Source organism: Schistocerca piceifrons, chromosome X (assembly GCF_021461385.2).
Source record: "Schistocerca piceifrons isolate TAMUIC-IGC-003096 chromosome X, iqSchPice1.1, whole genome shotgun sequence".
Taxonomy (NCBI): Eukaryota; Metazoa; Arthropoda; class Insecta; order Orthoptera; family Acrididae; genus Schistocerca; species Schistocerca piceifrons.
This window is the reverse complement of record NC_060149.1, coordinates 424,190,092-424,207,853: the sequence shown is the minus strand read 5'-3', so window position 1 is coordinate 424,207,853 and position 17,762 is coordinate 424,190,092. Positions and strand designations below refer to the sequence as shown.

The 17,762-nt window shown below is 38.6% G+C and overlaps 1 protein-coding gene across 1 annotated transcript in view; it reads left to right on the top strand.

The window, feature by feature from the left end:
• The window catches only part of LOC124721982 (dedicator of cytokinesis protein 7), a 274,882-nt gene extending 271,115 nt beyond the window's left edge, over positions 1–3,767 (top strand). The window contains exons 38-39 of the mRNA XM_047247149.1: positions 2,691–2,817; positions 2,970–3,767. Of these exons, the coding sequence (XP_047103105.1) occupies positions 2,691–2,817; positions 2,970–3,126 (284 nt within the window). The 3' untranslated portion in view covers positions 3,127–3,767. The remainder of the gene's footprint in view (positions 1–2,690; positions 2,818–2,969) is intronic.
• The last annotated feature ends 13,995 nt before the right edge of the window (positions 3,768–17,762 follow it).

Sequence of the window (17,762 nt, the reverse complement as noted above, 5' to 3'; positions counted from 1 at the left end):
ATGGTTTTCAAGAGAATCTTGTACTATTCTTCCTGCAAAATAGTGGTGAGTTCAGATAACAATGATGGCGGTGGATCCTGCGCCCTTCCCTCCAAAGTATACTACAAAGTCTCAATGATATTGAGATCTGGTGACTGTGGTGGTCATGAGAGGTGCAACAGTTCATTCTTGTGCTTGCACCAATGGTCCTGGATGACAAAAACTGTGTGAACAGCGACCCTTTTCTCTTGAAACACAGCATCCCTGTGGGGTTCATGGAATACTACAATATGTCTGCCCAAATCATGGCCAAACCACCACCATGTTTCACTCTTGGGACATAAACTCTGACAGAAGTTAGAAAAAGTGTGCAACATGTTCCATAGTCAAGGTTTTATGGCTTCGGCATCACGTTTTCCTGTTATGGGCATTTGCATTACTGACGAGTGGTTTTGAAGTTCCAGCACCTCCTGTAGCTTCCTGCTTATAGAACTCCCTTTGTGTTGTTTTTATGCTGACAGGGTCCATGAGTGGGACATTTAGTTCTGCAGTAACTTTTTGCAGCTTTCATCCTTTTCCTTTTCGTCATAATTCTCCTGAGTTACTGTTTGTCATGATCACTAAACACACCCTTTCGTCCGTATTGTGACTTAGTGAATGATGATTTTCCGATTTTGCTGAATGCAGTTACATAGAACACAGTCCTGACCACGACTGATGCATGCAACATATTGAGAACGTTGCACAGGTGCTGTTCATGGTCAAATATATTATGCAGACTTCGCAAGCATCATCTTTTATGTTCAGGCATGTGGTGTTTCCATATTTTTCTCAAACCTCTGTATTAAATACCCCTTCATGCTGAGCCAGATGGTGACAAATATAACCCGTGACCATAGACCAAAAACTAAATCCCATAGTTGACAAAACTACATAACATAAACTATATGGTGGAAGAATTTGTGTGGAGTTTGTATACTGTCCTGAAATGGTGTTCGGTGATACAGGCAGAACAACAGCTTCACCAGCACTTCACCAAGCACACATTTAATACAATTTCAACATATACAGTAAATATTAAAATACACTGCATGACAAAAAAATTGGAGCACTCAGAAGATCTAGTCAGACGTCAATGTAACTTTGTGCATATCCACACTGCTGGCAGGTATATAAAGTATTTGAGTTGAAATTCTCTGTGACAGAGAGAACACCCTTCAGATTGCATAAGTGCTGTTTGTGTTTTGTGTTGTTACTAGGCCTAGTACAGTAAGTAAATGTCAGATGTTGAGTGTACTTTGTGAAGGACATGGAGAGCCTGCCATGTACCCATGTGGGATAGTGTTATAAGCACCTGACAGAGTTTGGAAAGGGATCTTCATGTGGCCAGCTGGTCAAATTGTGCAACATCCAGATTTGTAGAGCATTCAGATGTGACAATGGCCTAATGTTGGACTGCATGGGAATGTGAAGGTAGGCATAGTCGTCGTCGTCGTCGTTGTCAAGGTTCTAGTCAACCACATCTTGACCACTTCAAGGGAGGATCACCGTTTGGTGCACCAAGCACATTGTAACCTCTTCACAACTGCACCTGCCATGTAACAAAAAGTAATGGGCTCCATGAAACATTTTGTGTCATCTTGCTCCATTGTTCTAGACTAGCAGCAGCTGGACTATGGAATTACAGTCTCATGCGCAGGCTGCTGTTAACATCACAACAGAAACAGCTGCATTTGGAGTGGTACTATGGCTGGGAGGTATGGAATGCTGGTGAATGGCATTGGGTTGTGTTCAGGAGTGAATCACAGTTCTCACTACTGCAGATGACCATCATCAGCGAGTATGATGGCGACATGGGAGAGGTCCTGTTCTTCCAAAGTTTTCGAGAGACACAGCATTTTTATTTCTGGCATCATGGTGAGAAGAGCCATTGGCTATGACAGAGAGAGAGAGAGAGAGAGAGAGAGAGAGAGAGAGAGAGAGAGAGAAAGAGGGGGGGGGGGGGGGGGAACAAGGGGTATGATGTTAAATAGCATTTATTTAGTTCAAGTCTTCTGTTAGTCAAACTTTTTTTGAGTACTCATAGCGTAACTCATCTCTGATTACCTAAAGGTCCTTGTGAGAGACTACCTATCAGTAAAAGACAGAATTATTTGTAAGATGTAAGACATTATTGTGTCATATGTAGTAAACAGCAGTAATACCTCCCAGATGCATATATGACAGATGTTTTTCTGATGATTATTTTGCTTCCAGAACTGTGTGCTGCCTTGTAAGAAATTTTTTATCTATCATTATACTAGGTCCTTGTGTACAAATTTTGGAAAAGCTGCTAACTGATAATAGACTATTTATCTTTGTGCTTCTTTTCTTACATTGATGATTTCTTAATGCTGAACATTTGGTTGAGTACTCTTGCTTAAGAAGTATTGTATCTATTGCAAAAATAAACCATTTTGGTGAAAATTTAAAAATTTTGGTGCTCTAAATTGAAGAACTATTTTTCTCAGTGTACTGTAAGGCGTTTCTGCAAGGTTCAGACTTCAAATCGATAATTTTAGGATGTTATTTTATCATTTAACCTGTGTGTGTGTGTGTGTGTGTGTGTGTGTGTGTGTGTGTGTGTGTGTGTGTGTGTGTGTGTGTGCACAGACTGTAGTAGGCCGGAACCTTTATATAATGGTGTAAATGATTACACTTGTTTTGTTTAGGTACAACTGTAAATCAAGGGCCCATGGAAATAGCTGTTGTCTTCCTTTCTGAGCTTCTTAGTGGACAGAAAGCTCCAAATAAACTTCAAAACAAATTACGCCTTTGTTTCAAGGATTTTTCTAAAAAGTAAGTCGGCTTCTTGGGTGAAAAGAAAACGCTATAAGTAATGTAAGCAAATTGTATACAGAGTCAGATTCATTTCTGTTGTTCCATAGATCTTGTAGCATAGTAGTTTTAAAATACTACTTCCATAAACTAACATGTCTGGTTTCCTGCAGGTGCAATGATGCTCTGAAGAAGAATAGAAACTTGATTGGTGCAGATCAGAGAGATTACCAGCGTGAACTTGAAAGAAATTACAGTTGCTTTACTGAGCGCTTACTTCCCCTTATTACTGTAAACAATGCACATCGAACCTCGATTAACAAAAAGTAAAAACACTGACAATTGAATGTTACCATAATTTTAACTTTTTATACAGTTCTGCTTTTGTTGATAAATTTTTATCTATCTCTTGTGGGACATTATACAGTGCAATCAGTTTTGTAAGTGATAAAAATCAAGCAGTGAACTGATCTGTGAGACTTTTGTGTTATATAACTTAAATTGATTTTTCAGAAAGATTGGTTTCATAGTGTGCCACAGACATTAAATCTGCATAAAATGAGCTAAAAATGCTTCACTCCGTCTCGATACTATGACGAGCAGTGTGTTGCTATGAATATCTGTGATATTAAGCTACTATTTTATAACTAATTTATGCTCATGCGTATAATAATAGTGATGTTAGGAGTATCAGTAGACTTCAACATTATGCCAGAATTAAATCTTGTGACTGACACCTTTGATGACTTTGAGCTGTAAGCTAGATAGTGTTTTGTCTTAATATTATTATTTAATAATAGTAATTATTGTAATGTGGGTACTCAGTGTGAATTTATTTAATGTCTACATGAAGAGGAGATTTAAGATGTGCCGTTAGACTGTTCATTCCTTTAAAAATGCTTGTATCAATATCTCAGACAGTTTTGTTGATGTTATGAACAAAATTAGTAATGTTTTGAGTTCCATGTATGAAATCCTACAAATATATATATATATATATATATATATATATATATATATATATATATATATATATATATATATATATATATATATATATATATATATATATATATATATGAAACTGTCAGTTCCTAACAGACTTAAATGTTGTACAGCACTGGGACATGAACCTGGGCTCAGGCTTTTCATGGACAGTGCTATTACTGCGTTAGCCAGGTATTTTAGATGGCATCAGTCAGTCTGCCACCAGTACCAACCCCTTACTTTCCAAATTCCACAGAGATTCTCTGGCGTGCTTTGTTAATCAAGTGTGAGAGATGTACTGCAAACTGAATATTTGAATCTGCCTGTAAGTTGTGACCATATATTTTAGCCGGGAAGACCATAGCTTCTGAAAGCTGAAGGAATAGATTTGACTGAGATTGTATGCTCAGACTGTGCAGTATATAGAAATGAAAATTTAGACTGTATTAAAAGGCAAAATTGCATTCAATATGATGTCTGGTCCTCTATAAGGATGGATAATATGTGATGTTCTGCTCGTTAGTTTTATCACTTTTTTGTGGGTCTCCCGCATTAGACTGAAATGTTTAGTAATGTATGTCAACTAATAACTCACAATTCACTGTTCTTGTCTGGTGTATAATTTTAACGCATTAGAAAGTTTTGTTCTTTATGTTTGAAGCTACTTTCAGAGTCTTAATTTTCTGAAACAATTATTCCACTGAAGTTACAGAACCTGAAACACTAGGGTGATATCACATATCTTTATGCTGAGATCAGTGGTTTGTAACAAGATTTTCCTTACTCTGCTTTACTTGAATCTGCCAATTAGTTGACTTGGTATTCTTCAGATGTGAGTATATGATGTGTAACAATCAAGAAAGCAACTGGTGAATGCTAAATATTGGTTTAATTAATTTCCAGTACAGAAGAGGCAGAAATAAAAATCCCAGGTCCATTAATTTTTTAAAATCTTTCATTTTTATTTTATGGGTTTGTATTTATTGTCCCTCCTCACTGAAAATGGGATAATTTCAGATGCACTTTCTGACAAAAATATGCAGCATGGGTCAAAATTAGATAGATACATTTTCTAAAGTCCTGTGTTAATGTTGAAGTAATCAATTGTCTTCATTTTTTACCGCTTGTGCAATTCGTGACTTTGATGCGTATAATGCCACAGCCCGTGGTTATGGTTTCCATGGTAAAAATGATATAAATGTATTCCAATTTCATGTAGTTATGGGCCTAGTCTATCTACATGGTGTATATATCAGGCTGTGCTTTGTATGATTTCCAATTTTTTTTTTTTTTTTTTAAATCTTCATGATGTTTATCCAAAATTGAGGCAGTGAGTATATTGCGTAGTCAGAACTGTCTCATTTCCAGTAGAGCATTACAATCTTACACTATACACATTTACTTAACACCCAAGGTTCCTAGCTCTCAATTGGGGAAAGTTGAATGACTTCAACAAAACAGCATATCTGCATTTTATGGGTTTGTATTTATTGTCCCTCCTCACTGAAAATGGGATAATTTCAGATTCACTTTCAGACAAAAATATGCAGCATGGGTCGAAATTAGTTGGAGGTAAACGTTGTTATAGCACATGATCTTTTGTAAAGACTGGTACTTGTAATAAGCAGTAAAACCTGTAAAGCACATCTTCCTCTTTATAAAATGATCATAATTTTCTATATGGAATATTTAATTGGTAGAACTTCATTAGGGAAATGTAGCTTACTCATTTCCTCCAACTAAAGCAATCTGTGTGTGGTGTAGAACTTCTGTTATATGTTCCCTGCACCCTCTCTTGTAGTCAGTCAAGAAGAATTGTTGGGGGTGCTCTTATGTTCTCAAGCAGTTTATGAATTTCCTGCAGCTCGGCAACACCACTAAATATCAATCTCTTTTCAACTATTCCTTAGTTAGGTTGATGTGGAATTCACTTACTGTTGTTGCATGTGATTCTGAGGTAATTAATTTTGTATTGCGGTAAATTTTATCAGCTAAAATTTATATCAGAACAATTTTAAAATAAAGTATTCACATGAGAAGTTATTGAACATATAGGCAATACTACCAGCAAGCTGCAGAACATTGACAGATTTGTATATACCTAATACCTGTAATCCGCTACTTCCACTTTGGGTTTTTCGTCACAAAAGTTACCAAAACTTTCTTCGTGTCATGTTACATCCAGAAATGTCATGTTATCATGACTCGATTATTAAGTGTTCAAAAAGGAAGACTTGAAAACATTAAGTCAACATTTATCTCGAATTACAGTGTGTGTTAAAATTAATAAAAACACATAATTAGATCAAAATCCATGATACAACTATTTCTGATGAAAGATCTTTTTCAGAAATAGATCATAATTTTATTCTTATAAGTTACATAAATCTTTTGCAGTCAATTTTAATTTCATTTTGTCTATTTATAATGTCCTCTTTCTATTGTCACTTAGCAGTAAGTTTCTTGTGTCAACATATAAGCAGAATTTGAACAAAGTTGTTTCTTCATTATTGTCATGACCGTGTACAATAAAATAACCATAAAGACAGGTCTAACTTAAGAATATCATTTACAAATGGCTGATACTGCAGAAGTAGTCATGAGTTGACAGTTACCACTGAATAGATTTCTTTTGTACTTTATCAGAGCTTGCATTTCCTTTTTTATCAGAATGCTGGTAACATGCAATAAGTATCTTAAGAAAACATTTTGAAAGCATAGATCAAAATTTTTAGAAAAAGGAAAGCAGTGTGTGGCGGTATGGTTGTTCTTGCTTCTTTTGACTTCAGAGTAATTTATTTTGTATTATTATTTGTAACACGCGGCAAAAAGATGCTGAAAGTTTCTTTTTTCCCCTTCATGATAATTCCTTCCAATATTCCGATAAAAAAAATGCAGTAAATTTTCACAGTGGTTTCTGTAGGATTCTGTGTGGCAATCTTGATGATGACATTGCTATGATATAAAATTTTGTTAATCATTCATGGATTTTAATTTCATGCAGGGAGATAATTGTCCAGGCACGAAAAATATTTGACAATTTCCTTATGAATTAAATATATTGAAACCCAAGGAAAAAATAAAATCTTTGCTACATCATTCCCACTCCATCAATGAATTTCTGAATGGACTGTGTAAATGTAGATTAAGATTAATGTAAAACCCTATCATGTAGCTAATCAAGTAATTTATCTCAGAAAATGTGTAACTCTAAAGATGCTCTACATCACAGCAAGATACTGCAAATATGTTCCGCAGAATGTGCAAGTAATTAAACTAAACTGAGGTTAAATTATATCATAAAAATTATTTCATAAGTATGCAGATGAAAAAGTAACCTAGTAACCAGCAAAACCATCACCGTAAGATAGCTGACCACAATGAAACTGTTTTTCTTTGCATTTAAATGTAATTTTAAATTTTGTTAGCAGTTAAAATAAAAATTTGTTTCTGTGGGCTGTGCTTATAGAATTGCAAATGAGATGTGAAAGTTTACATATTCTTAATAGTATTTCTGTACTTTTGTAACTGTGGCTTTTTTACATATCATATTAGTTTAGTGAACTGCAAGTTAATGTGCACGTATTTACAAGGTTTATAATAACTGACTTGTCTTATTGATACATCATCAGGGCTTGATGTATTTGCACAAATGTAAGCACACACACGCGCACATATACACACAGAGAGGTTTCTTTTTCATGTGCCTTATTTTGTCTGACAATTATAGAAGTGTGAACTGGCTCAGTTTTAGTACAGTATAATGGTTTTTTAAATAATTTAAGAATCTATTCATTGCGTGAAGTAATTTCATAGCATCGTGATAAAATATATATATTATATGTGTGTTACAATTTTAAAGCAAATATAATTTTATTGATTAGAACTGTAAATTATGGTTTAATATGATTTGGAAATAAAAACTCAGCATAAACTTTGTGACATTTCAGAAGTTTTTGAAAGTATTATTCTTGTAAATTCATAAATCACACAAATAAAGAATTATTATCTTTGTTCGTTTTTTTTAAAGTACTTTCAGGTTGTTTGACACTTGTACATCTACATCTGTACTCCGCAAGTCACCCAACAGCGTGTGGGAGGCCACTTTACGTGTCACTGTCATTACTTCTCTTTCCTGTTCCAGTTGCGTATGGTTCGTGGGAAGAACGACAGCCGGAAAGCCTCCATGCGCACTCGAGTCTCTCTAATTTTACATTCGTGATCTCTGCGGGAGGTATAAGTAGGGGGAAGCAATATATTCGATACCTCATCCAGAAACGCACCCTCTCGAAACCTGGACAGCAAGCTACACCGCGATGTAGAGTGCCTCTCTTACAGAGAGTGCCACTTGAGTTTGCTAAATATCTCCGTAATGCTATCACGCTTACCAAATAACCCTGTGACAAAATGCGCCGCTCTTCTTTGGATCTCCTCTGTCAACCCAACCTGGTACGGATTCCACACTGATGAGCAATACTCAAGTATAGGTCGAACGAATGTTTTGTAAGCCACCTCATTTGTTGATGGACTACATTTTCTAAGGACTCTCCCAATGAACCTCAACCTGGCACCCGCCTTATCAGTCTTGCCTGGGATTGCACTGAGCTTCTCTATACTGCTGAAGATGAAGTTGTCTTTGTTCTTCACTTTGTCTGGCATTTATTCTTCTGCAGTCTGCAACACATTCCGATGGTGTGGAGCACCCTCAGTTTGGAGGTCTCCCTCTCAGTGTGTCATGGAAACCTGAAATACAGAAGAAAAAAAGTTAGTAGTCATTTGACAGATTTTGGTTCCTTGTAATTATTTGTTTGTTAAGAAAAATTAATAAGAAATAAATATTACTGGCAATAAATGATTGATTTACCTTTGTTGACAATGCAGATTAATGGTATTAGAGTTAGAAGAAGTGTAGCGTAAAATGATGTTGCAAACTATGTAATGTAATAATCAATTTACTTAGCTGATAAATTAAGTTATAAAAGTATACAGTATGTGCCTGTGATGATGAACGCTGATGTAATTTAACTTATTCACACAGTGCACAACGCTTACTTGGAAAGTAAACAGCTCCAACTGCTGTTGTGCAAAATGGTAAAAATAAATTTTCAGTAGATGACACCTTCTAATTTACTTACATTGACGTGTGTGACTGAAATCACATGATAGACTATGGTTGCATTAAGAACTTAACAGTTGTCATGCATGTTAGTTAAACAGATTGTCAATAGATGGCACCTTTTACATTGTTTTTATAAAAATGTTTTCAGAATAAATATTACTGAAAACAATAACTTTAAACTAAGTGATTAAAACTGTGTGCTGAACCGAGACTCAAACTCGGGACTTTTGCCTTTCGCAGGCAAGTGCTCTACCTTCTGAGCTATCCAAGCACGACTCCCACCCTGTCCTCACAGCTTTACTTCCGCCAGTACCTCATCTCCTACCTTCCAAACTCTGCAATATCCTTTCTTTCAGGAGTGCTAGTCCTACAAGGTTTGCAGGAGAGCTTCTGTAAAGTTTGGAAGGTAGGAGACGAGGTACTGGCGGAAGTAAAGCTGCGAGGACAGGGCGTGAGTCGTGCTTGGGTAGCTCAGATGGTAGAGCACTTCCCCGCAAAAGGCAAAGGTCCTGAGTTCGAGTCTCGTTCCGGCACACAGTTTCAATCTGTCAGGAAGTTTCTTATCAGCGCACACTCCGCTGCAGAGTGAAAATCTCATTCTGGAAACTTTAAACTATTTGTGTACTTTTCATCATAATTGGTGACAAAAATCGTGAAATGATGTTTCAATCATTAATTTTGATTAAGTAATATGTGAGATTGGGTGAAAAAAAATGTGAAGTAATATATGATTCAACTTCTGTTTGTAGTAGGTTGACTTGTGTCAATTAAAAATTGTATGTATTAGACAGATTTTTTAGTTTCCTGTAAAACATGGATTTCTGAGAATGAGTTTTTGCTTTTTTAACAATAATATGCCGAGCGAAGAAAGTTCCATTTTGTTCTCTTATAAAGTCACTTTGTGCCTGGAATGCTACTGTTTTGAGTATTTTCTAGCAGACAGAAGTCAATGACAAAACATCATCAAACACAGAGCATTGCATACTTGGAGACATTATGATGTTACATAGCCTAGCCATACTGTACATAAATATATTACAGGCTGCTTGTGTCTCTGAGACTATTTTTGTCACCAGTTTTGTTCTGTACAGAAGCATGGTATCACAGAAAAAAGAAAAAAAAGTGAAATGCAGGCAGTTTTATGGAAGCAACTTTCTACAAAAATGATTCAAATGGCTCTGAGCACTATGGAACTTAACTTCTGAGGTCATCAGTTCCCTAGAACTTAGAACTACTTAAACCTAACTAACCTAAGGACATCACACACATCCATGCCCGAGGCAGGATTCAAACCTGTGACCGTAGTGGTCGCGCGGTTCCAGACTGTAGTGTCTAGAACACCCGGCCGGCCTACTTTCTACAAGGACCAATGGCTTATATTCAGTAATAAGCAAGTGCAACAAAATGCACAAAAATAGATAAGAACATAATACTATGGAAATCCTGAAAGTAAGGTCTCCTATATTTTTAGACTTTTCTATGTAATCACCATTTCAGTGAATGGATTGTTGTAGATGTTGTGGCAGTTTTGCAATGTCCACGTCATATCAGCTTGCTGTCATGTCCTTCAGAAAGTGTTGAACCTCGTCGTTCACCTCATTGTTGGAGTGGAAGTGCCATCCAGACAAATGTTCCTTCAACTTCAGGAACAGTTGGTAGTCGCTCAGTGCCAAGTCCAGACTGTGTCGTGGGAGGATGATCACATTACAACCAAAGTGTTGCAGAAGACTGAAAGTTCAAAGGGTGACACATGAGAGAGTGTTGTGGAGAAAGTGTGTATCATCCAGAGATCACGTGCCACACCAAAGTGGGCAATACATATTACTACCACAGATGTTACGAGGTCTCGCTGCAGTGACATATGGGAGGTGCTCCTGAAGATCATGCCTCCCCTCTGAGCACAGCAGTGTCCTTGCACTGGTGGCCAAAACAGAGCTGAGCACAGAAGTGCTCTGTTCAGTTCCAGACCTCAGCTAACAACAATGAACATTATCATGTAGGACAGTGACAATTAAAGTTTCTGATGAAAAGTACTTTTGTAAATGTTGCATTTTATACTGCAAGAGAACCATTTGTTAATATGTGCATGATGTGATCCTTTAGTAGTCAATGATTTTTATAAATTATCCCAGTATGTCTGCAGCAAGAAAGTGTGTCAAAGTTAAGTAAATATTTTATTCATTGATGGAATAAAGTGAAATAATATTTCGTTTGTTCTAGTTTGATGAGTCTTCTCCCAGAGCAGGCAAAGAACCCACAGTTATTGCTGGATGAAAGTAGTTTCATCTAGTCAGGACAAATGGTGACAATGATCAGTGTTTAACCAGCTTGTAATTCATGCTAGCTGCCTGCCTGTTGCACATGTCTTTTTTTTTCTAAATTTTATTTCTCTGCTTCTTGTCAATTGTATTTGTTTGTGTACTATTTTTCAGCATGTCTGGGCCACCACAGGAAATGTGTCTTAATTGAAATTACACAGTTTCAGGCACAGCAGACTGAATGCTTGCTGCTCACTGTCAGACAACTGATGTTCTTACCGAACAAACAAGCAGCACCACCGCCAGTAGCTGCCCCAAAATTTCGCCAATACCACAGCCAGGACAAAGAATGGTTGGACTACAAGGTGCAATTAGAGGTGCACTTTGCTACCTACAGAATTATGAGTATGGAGCGCTATGCTTCAATGCTTAATTTTTGGTAATCATTGGTTCCAAAGTCTACAAACTGTGTGTTAAACTGTGTGTTGCACCTGTTTCCAAAATGTTATGTACAATACCCTTGTGCAATTGTTAGATGACTTCTGATGATGAAATCTGTGTAGCAGCTGCTTGGTTTAAATTTTTTCATCTGAAGCAGCAGCCTGCTCAGACAGCCAAACGGCAGATAGCAGGACTCTGAGGTCTCACCAGACATCACAAGATAGTGTTTTGGTGGCAATAACTATAGTGCAGTTATACTGCATGATGTTATTATGCAGAATATATCAAATGCACACATTCGTGCTGCAATTCTCAAACTGCCAGACCTTGCTTTAAAAATGTTGTTGTTGAATCTGAAACAATTGTGGACCCAACAGAGGTTGATTTTGAGGCTCCTAGTGTTTCAGTTGTTTGTAGTGCACCAGACACTTAGTCTCATGTACAGAATAGTTCAAGTAGTTCAGAATAGAGCTCAAACAGTAAAAGCAGTGAGAGCAGATGAGTGTTATGAAACTCTGGGAGAAAATCATGTCCTCGAAAGTTTTTGAGGTATCATTGGGAAGATTGTCCATGCTGTAATCCTGGCTTTCAATATGAACATGAAGGTCACATTCACACTGTGTGTTTAGGCAGGGTGACAGCTGCCTTCGTGCTAGCAAAATCAAATGGCTCTGAGCACTATGGGACTCAACTGCTGAGGTCATTAGTCCCCTAGAACTTAGAACTAGTTAAACCTAACTAACCTAAGGACATTACAAACATCCATGCCTGAGGCAGGATTTGAACCTGCGTCCGCAGCGGTCACACGGTTCCAGACTGCAGCGCCTTTAACCGCACGGCCACTCCGGCCGGCTCGTGCTAGCACTTGGCGGCCACAGCTTTGCCGTCAACAAGTGTTCACAGTGCAGGCGATGTCACTCACTCAGACGCGAGCTGAAGCAAGTACTTCTGCATGACAAAAAGCTTCCACTGCAATATGCTGGCAGGTGAACAAACTTTTTGTTCATTTAAAAGTGGAACATAAGGCAGTTATGTTACATTTGGACACTGGTCCTTCTGTTTCCCTGACAAACAGAGATATTTATGAGAGAATCAGTAGCCCATTGCTACAGCAGCCTACTTCTATTTTACCTGCCTACAATGGACAAGAAATTCCAGTCCTTGGCATGTCTAGTTTGCCAGTAACTTATCATGTACTCAATTCCAAAAACAGTGCAAGCACATTTCTATCAGATTTATTTGATTTTTTTCAGCTTGCGCATTTAGAACAATGTGTTGCAAATCAGTGTCTCTGTGCCTCACACTAACGTTTCTGACTTGTGTAGTAAGTAAAAGGAAATATTTGAACCATGTATAGGAAGGACAAAAGATGCTGAAGCTCACATCCCTGTGAATGACGACACACAGTTGTGATTTTGTCTCACCTAACCTGCCTCCCATGCAATACATGAGCAAGTTTCTCAGGAACTGCAAAAATGGCAAAAGAATGGGGCTATCAAACCCATTTCTGCAAGGCAATGGGCATTGCCCTTGGTCAGTCTGAAGAAGCCTTCAGGTAGTTTACATATGTGTGCTGACCTTAAGGTTACAGTTAAACAACAAACTGTAGTGGATTCTTTTCCTGTTTCATCTCTACAGGAATTGATGGACAGACTGGGACATGGTAGATGTTTTTTAAAAATAGATTTGCAAGAGTCATTCGTATTGTTACAAGTGGGTGAAGAGTCTAAGCAATACTTTGTGATAAACATTCACTTATGTTTGTTTCTGTTTCAAGCACTGCTTCAGCTCCTGCAATTTTTCAACAGTTCCTGGAACAGCTAACAGTGGAAGTCCTTTCTTGTACTATCTGGACAATATTGTTGTCATGATTTGTACATCTGTGCAACATTTAGTAAATTTAGACTGTTTATTTCAAGTTCTTTCTGCAGCTGGCTTAAGGTGCAACAAGAAAAAGTGCTCCTTCTTCCAGGAAGAACTGAACTATTCAAGTCACATACTAAATGCACAGCGTATACATTCAACTACATCGCAGTTGGCTGCAATTAGAGATCTGCTGGCATCCAGTAACATTATGGAGCTCCAGTCGGTCATGGGAAGCTCACCCTCACTGAATAAAATTTATTCTAATGCTGTGTAAACTGCTGCTCTGCTTAACCAGCTGCACCGGAAGAATGTTTTCTTTGCATGGTCAAAAAAATGCCAGAATGCACTTTCGAAATTGAAAGAGGCTTTGTTAAGTCATAGATGTTTGATTCACTTTGACCCAGATATGCCTATCATACTAGCTGTGGATGCATCTTCTTTTGGGATTGGAGCGATGCTCTCCTGTAACACTGGTTGTTCTGACAGATCTAAAAAAAAAACTCTTAACAAAGCACAGTGTAACTACAGTTGGCTTGAAAAGTGCTTGCCATTATCTATGGTGTTATGAAATTCCACCAGTATTCGTAGCAATGGAAGTTCTATTTGTTGCCAGATCATCGGCCTTTGAGAGCCTTGGTCAATCTTGCCAAGTCTGTCCCACCTCAGACAGCACAAAAACTGCAATGTTGGACTGTGAGATTGTCTTATTATGAGTTGTTGTACAGGCCTGTTGCCCAACATTGCCCAACATTTAAACACTGACATGTTGTTGTGGTCACTGGTCGGTACTGCAGCAGACCAAACATATTGCAGGGGTTCACACCTGCAATTGCAGCTGGCTGTCCGGCAGCCACTGCCAGCACCGTCCACTGTGGTGCCCACAAAGGTGAATGCTCTCCTGCTGCTGACACCACCGGGGCTGGCCTCCACCAGTTGCCCGAACCAATGTCCACAGACAAGACACCTCCAGAAGGTCATCACACTCCTCCAGAAGATCCCTTGCCATCCAGCTGACCTCAGTGTCTGTCTCTGGATGCGGGCAAGAACCCAGTGACTGGTTTTTTGGCTGGAGTTCCTGGTCACCCCTGTGGTAAATACTAGGGTGCCGGCAGGGAGGCACCATCTGCCACAGTTACCTTCCCTCCCTCCTCATCTGCGTCTGTATTCAGTCATGTGCATCTACCATATGTTATGAGTGTGTGGAGTTTGGGGGGGGGGGGGGGGGATGCGACTGCAACACCACAGCTACGTTGGCTATGCTTATCGATACTATAGATGTTAGCATGTTAGCGAGGTTTCACTGCAGTCTGCAACAATGTATGGGAGGCACTCCCGAAGAGCACACCTCTTCTCTCAGCACAGTAGCACCCTCACATAAGAGGTCAATATAGGGCTGAGCTTAGAAGCACTCTGCCCAGGCCGAGACCTCAGCTACAGCAGTGAACATTGCTGCATAGAAGAGTGACAGTTAAACAGAACAGTTTGCTAATAAGAGCAACAAGTGATGCTTTGCCAGTCAGGGACAGTTGCAGATTATCCAGCACCCCTGTGCCACAGAATTGCGTCAAAGTTAAGGAAATCTTTTACTCATTAATGTAATAAAGCAACTAATATTTCATGTGTTTTATTTTGATGAGCCTTCTCCCAGAGCAATCAAAGAACCCACAGTTATGGTCAGACGAAAATAGTTTCATCTGGTTACAACAGAATGCTTATGTCCTTGCCCAACATACCTTTCTACAGTTATGAATTGCCCCACTGAGTTTTTTCAGTGTTTCACACTACCTGTCAGTTGCTGTTTGTAGTCTTCTGTCAGAAAACATGGTACCCACCTTGCACACACTGTCTCATATTGCAGCTTTCCCATTACAATCCTGCAGATGATGCTTCAGGAAACCTCAGGAATCAAAACACAGAGAGCATCCAGAACGATCCTCCAAACTTTACACACGGTTTTCTCGATCTTCACGACTGCCTCATTGGAAACTGAAACTTTGTTGTGAATTTCAATGACTGGCTGTAATGCCTGCACAACATTTGCAAACATGTTTGACGACCATGCATTACTATTCATGAATTGCCAATGCACTTCATCCAGTTTAACACCTTTTGCATACAAAAATCAAATAACTGTGTGAACTTTGCACTTGGCATTAGCATTCAATGAGAGCTCCATTTCGAATGGTTGTCAAGCCAAGACTGAGGACCTGAGTGAAGCATGTGCATTGTTATTTGGAAGCATAGGCAGCACCACTAACAACAGTATGACCAACGACCATATAATCAGTTTTTACATCTCCAAAAAATAGACCTTTTTCACGGGGATTGCCTTTGTATATTGTTGAGTGCATTGTAGGTTATAAATATACGGTCATTGTGAGACAATACTGCTTAAAGTTTCCACTGGTTTCTGATAGAACATTAAATGTGAAGTCAGAAAAAGTAAACACAGTAATGAAATTCACTAGAAGAAACCAAAGACAATTTCGGATAAATGTCTCATCTGACCCATTGTTTGGTACTGTTTATATTTCTAGAATTCTTATCCAATATAATTTATTGAGCAATGGGAAAACTGTCAGCAATTGAAACAAACACAGCATTATCAATAAGAGTTTTATGAATTCTGCTCTTCTTCTTTAATTGACTCAGCACGAGGAGGTCACACAAATGTTCAACAGGCTACAGAGAGTGATGCTCCAAGAAAAGAACCTGTCAGATGATTCAGACTTTGGTGACGTTACTCACAACCTGAGAGAGTACCGCATCACAGTTTGATAAGCCATGCTCAAAACACTCATAGCGCCACAGCTGTATGAACTGTATCATTGTCTGCCAGGAGCCCCTGCTGCTGGCCAGCCCATGGGCATCACGTGTGTGGACAGCAACTGGTCGATTCCTTGTTAAATACTGGAGCACTGAGCTACGGCAGACAGTTCTCTTCAGTGTGCCACATTGTGTGTGGTCTCCAACTGCCACTGAGTCTGCCAGCTGCAGTGTTTGCTGTTGTCTCCGAGACTTGGGCTCCATGGGCATTGTCGGCCAGCTCGACTCTGCGTGGGTGTCGCTCAGAGGCACGGTGACTGGACTTAAATATTTTAGAGGACTCGTACTAGTTTCAATGTCTAAAAAGCATCATTAAAATTGGGTGTCCCATCACATTTAATGGATATCATTATATTACTAATTGCTGGGAATCTTTCTGATTGAAGATAACCTACACCATTTTCCTGCATCCCCTACAAAGATAATTAAGATCAAAGTAGAAATAAATCTGAGTTCATTAAAACCATATACAGGCTATCATTTATAATTTGTGGAATAAAAATGGAACACGTGACATTGGTATATTATATTCACTTAACCACAAACTCTACATTGCCTCGTGGAGTGCTGATGTATAGAATTGAATATCCCAAGTAAACACTGTGTCTAATAATGTTGTAGCAATCCATTCAGCTGCAGATTTGTCATTGTCAAAATATTTATCGGCCTCCAGATAATTCCTGGGCATTCTTCTGCATCACTACAATTATTGCAATGTGCATACTATTCCTAGAGTTTTGACATCCATACAGTTATTACTAGGTGAATGTGATTATTTGCTGAAAACCCATTAAAAGGCCACAGATGTTCCCACACCTGCCACAAAACTCTCACTAGATGACAGTCCTCATACATGTAAAAGCAGAGGGGCAACTACCCCCATTTGAGGTAACTAATATGTAATATACTGCAGTGGGCACCCTACTGAAAAAACAACAAAGTGCTTAACAACCTTACAACATGGTAAAATTCTCTCAAGCTTCCAACCATGTCAAGTGGTTTAGAATCTATGGGCTTTTAGCCGAATGCTCCCAGGCCATTGTCAAGTGGTGACTGTTGAATGATTGCTGCTGCCATCCTTATACAGTGCGCTGTCTTCAGTGATGTCACTGGTGCTTGCTCCAGTGCCATATATGGTAATGTTTTCATTGTACACTAGCCTTGCCCACTTCAACCTCCTGATGGCTGGGTTCCGAGCCATCTTCTTTTTGAGGGTGTTGCCAGAATTTTTTTATCTCTAGCATTTCTTCTATGATGCTGTCCCAGAAACTATTAGTCCATGTAATAATGGATGTCTTGCAAATGTAATGAAGTGTCTATTTTTAGAGTATTTTCTGCAACCCCTAGTTTTCTACATGGCACTGTTCAGTAATACATAAAATCTATATGACACAATACTACCACACCCACAAGGTCTTTTATTCACTCCTGGCATACCGGGATGTACATTGTATTTTACAGGCCTCATT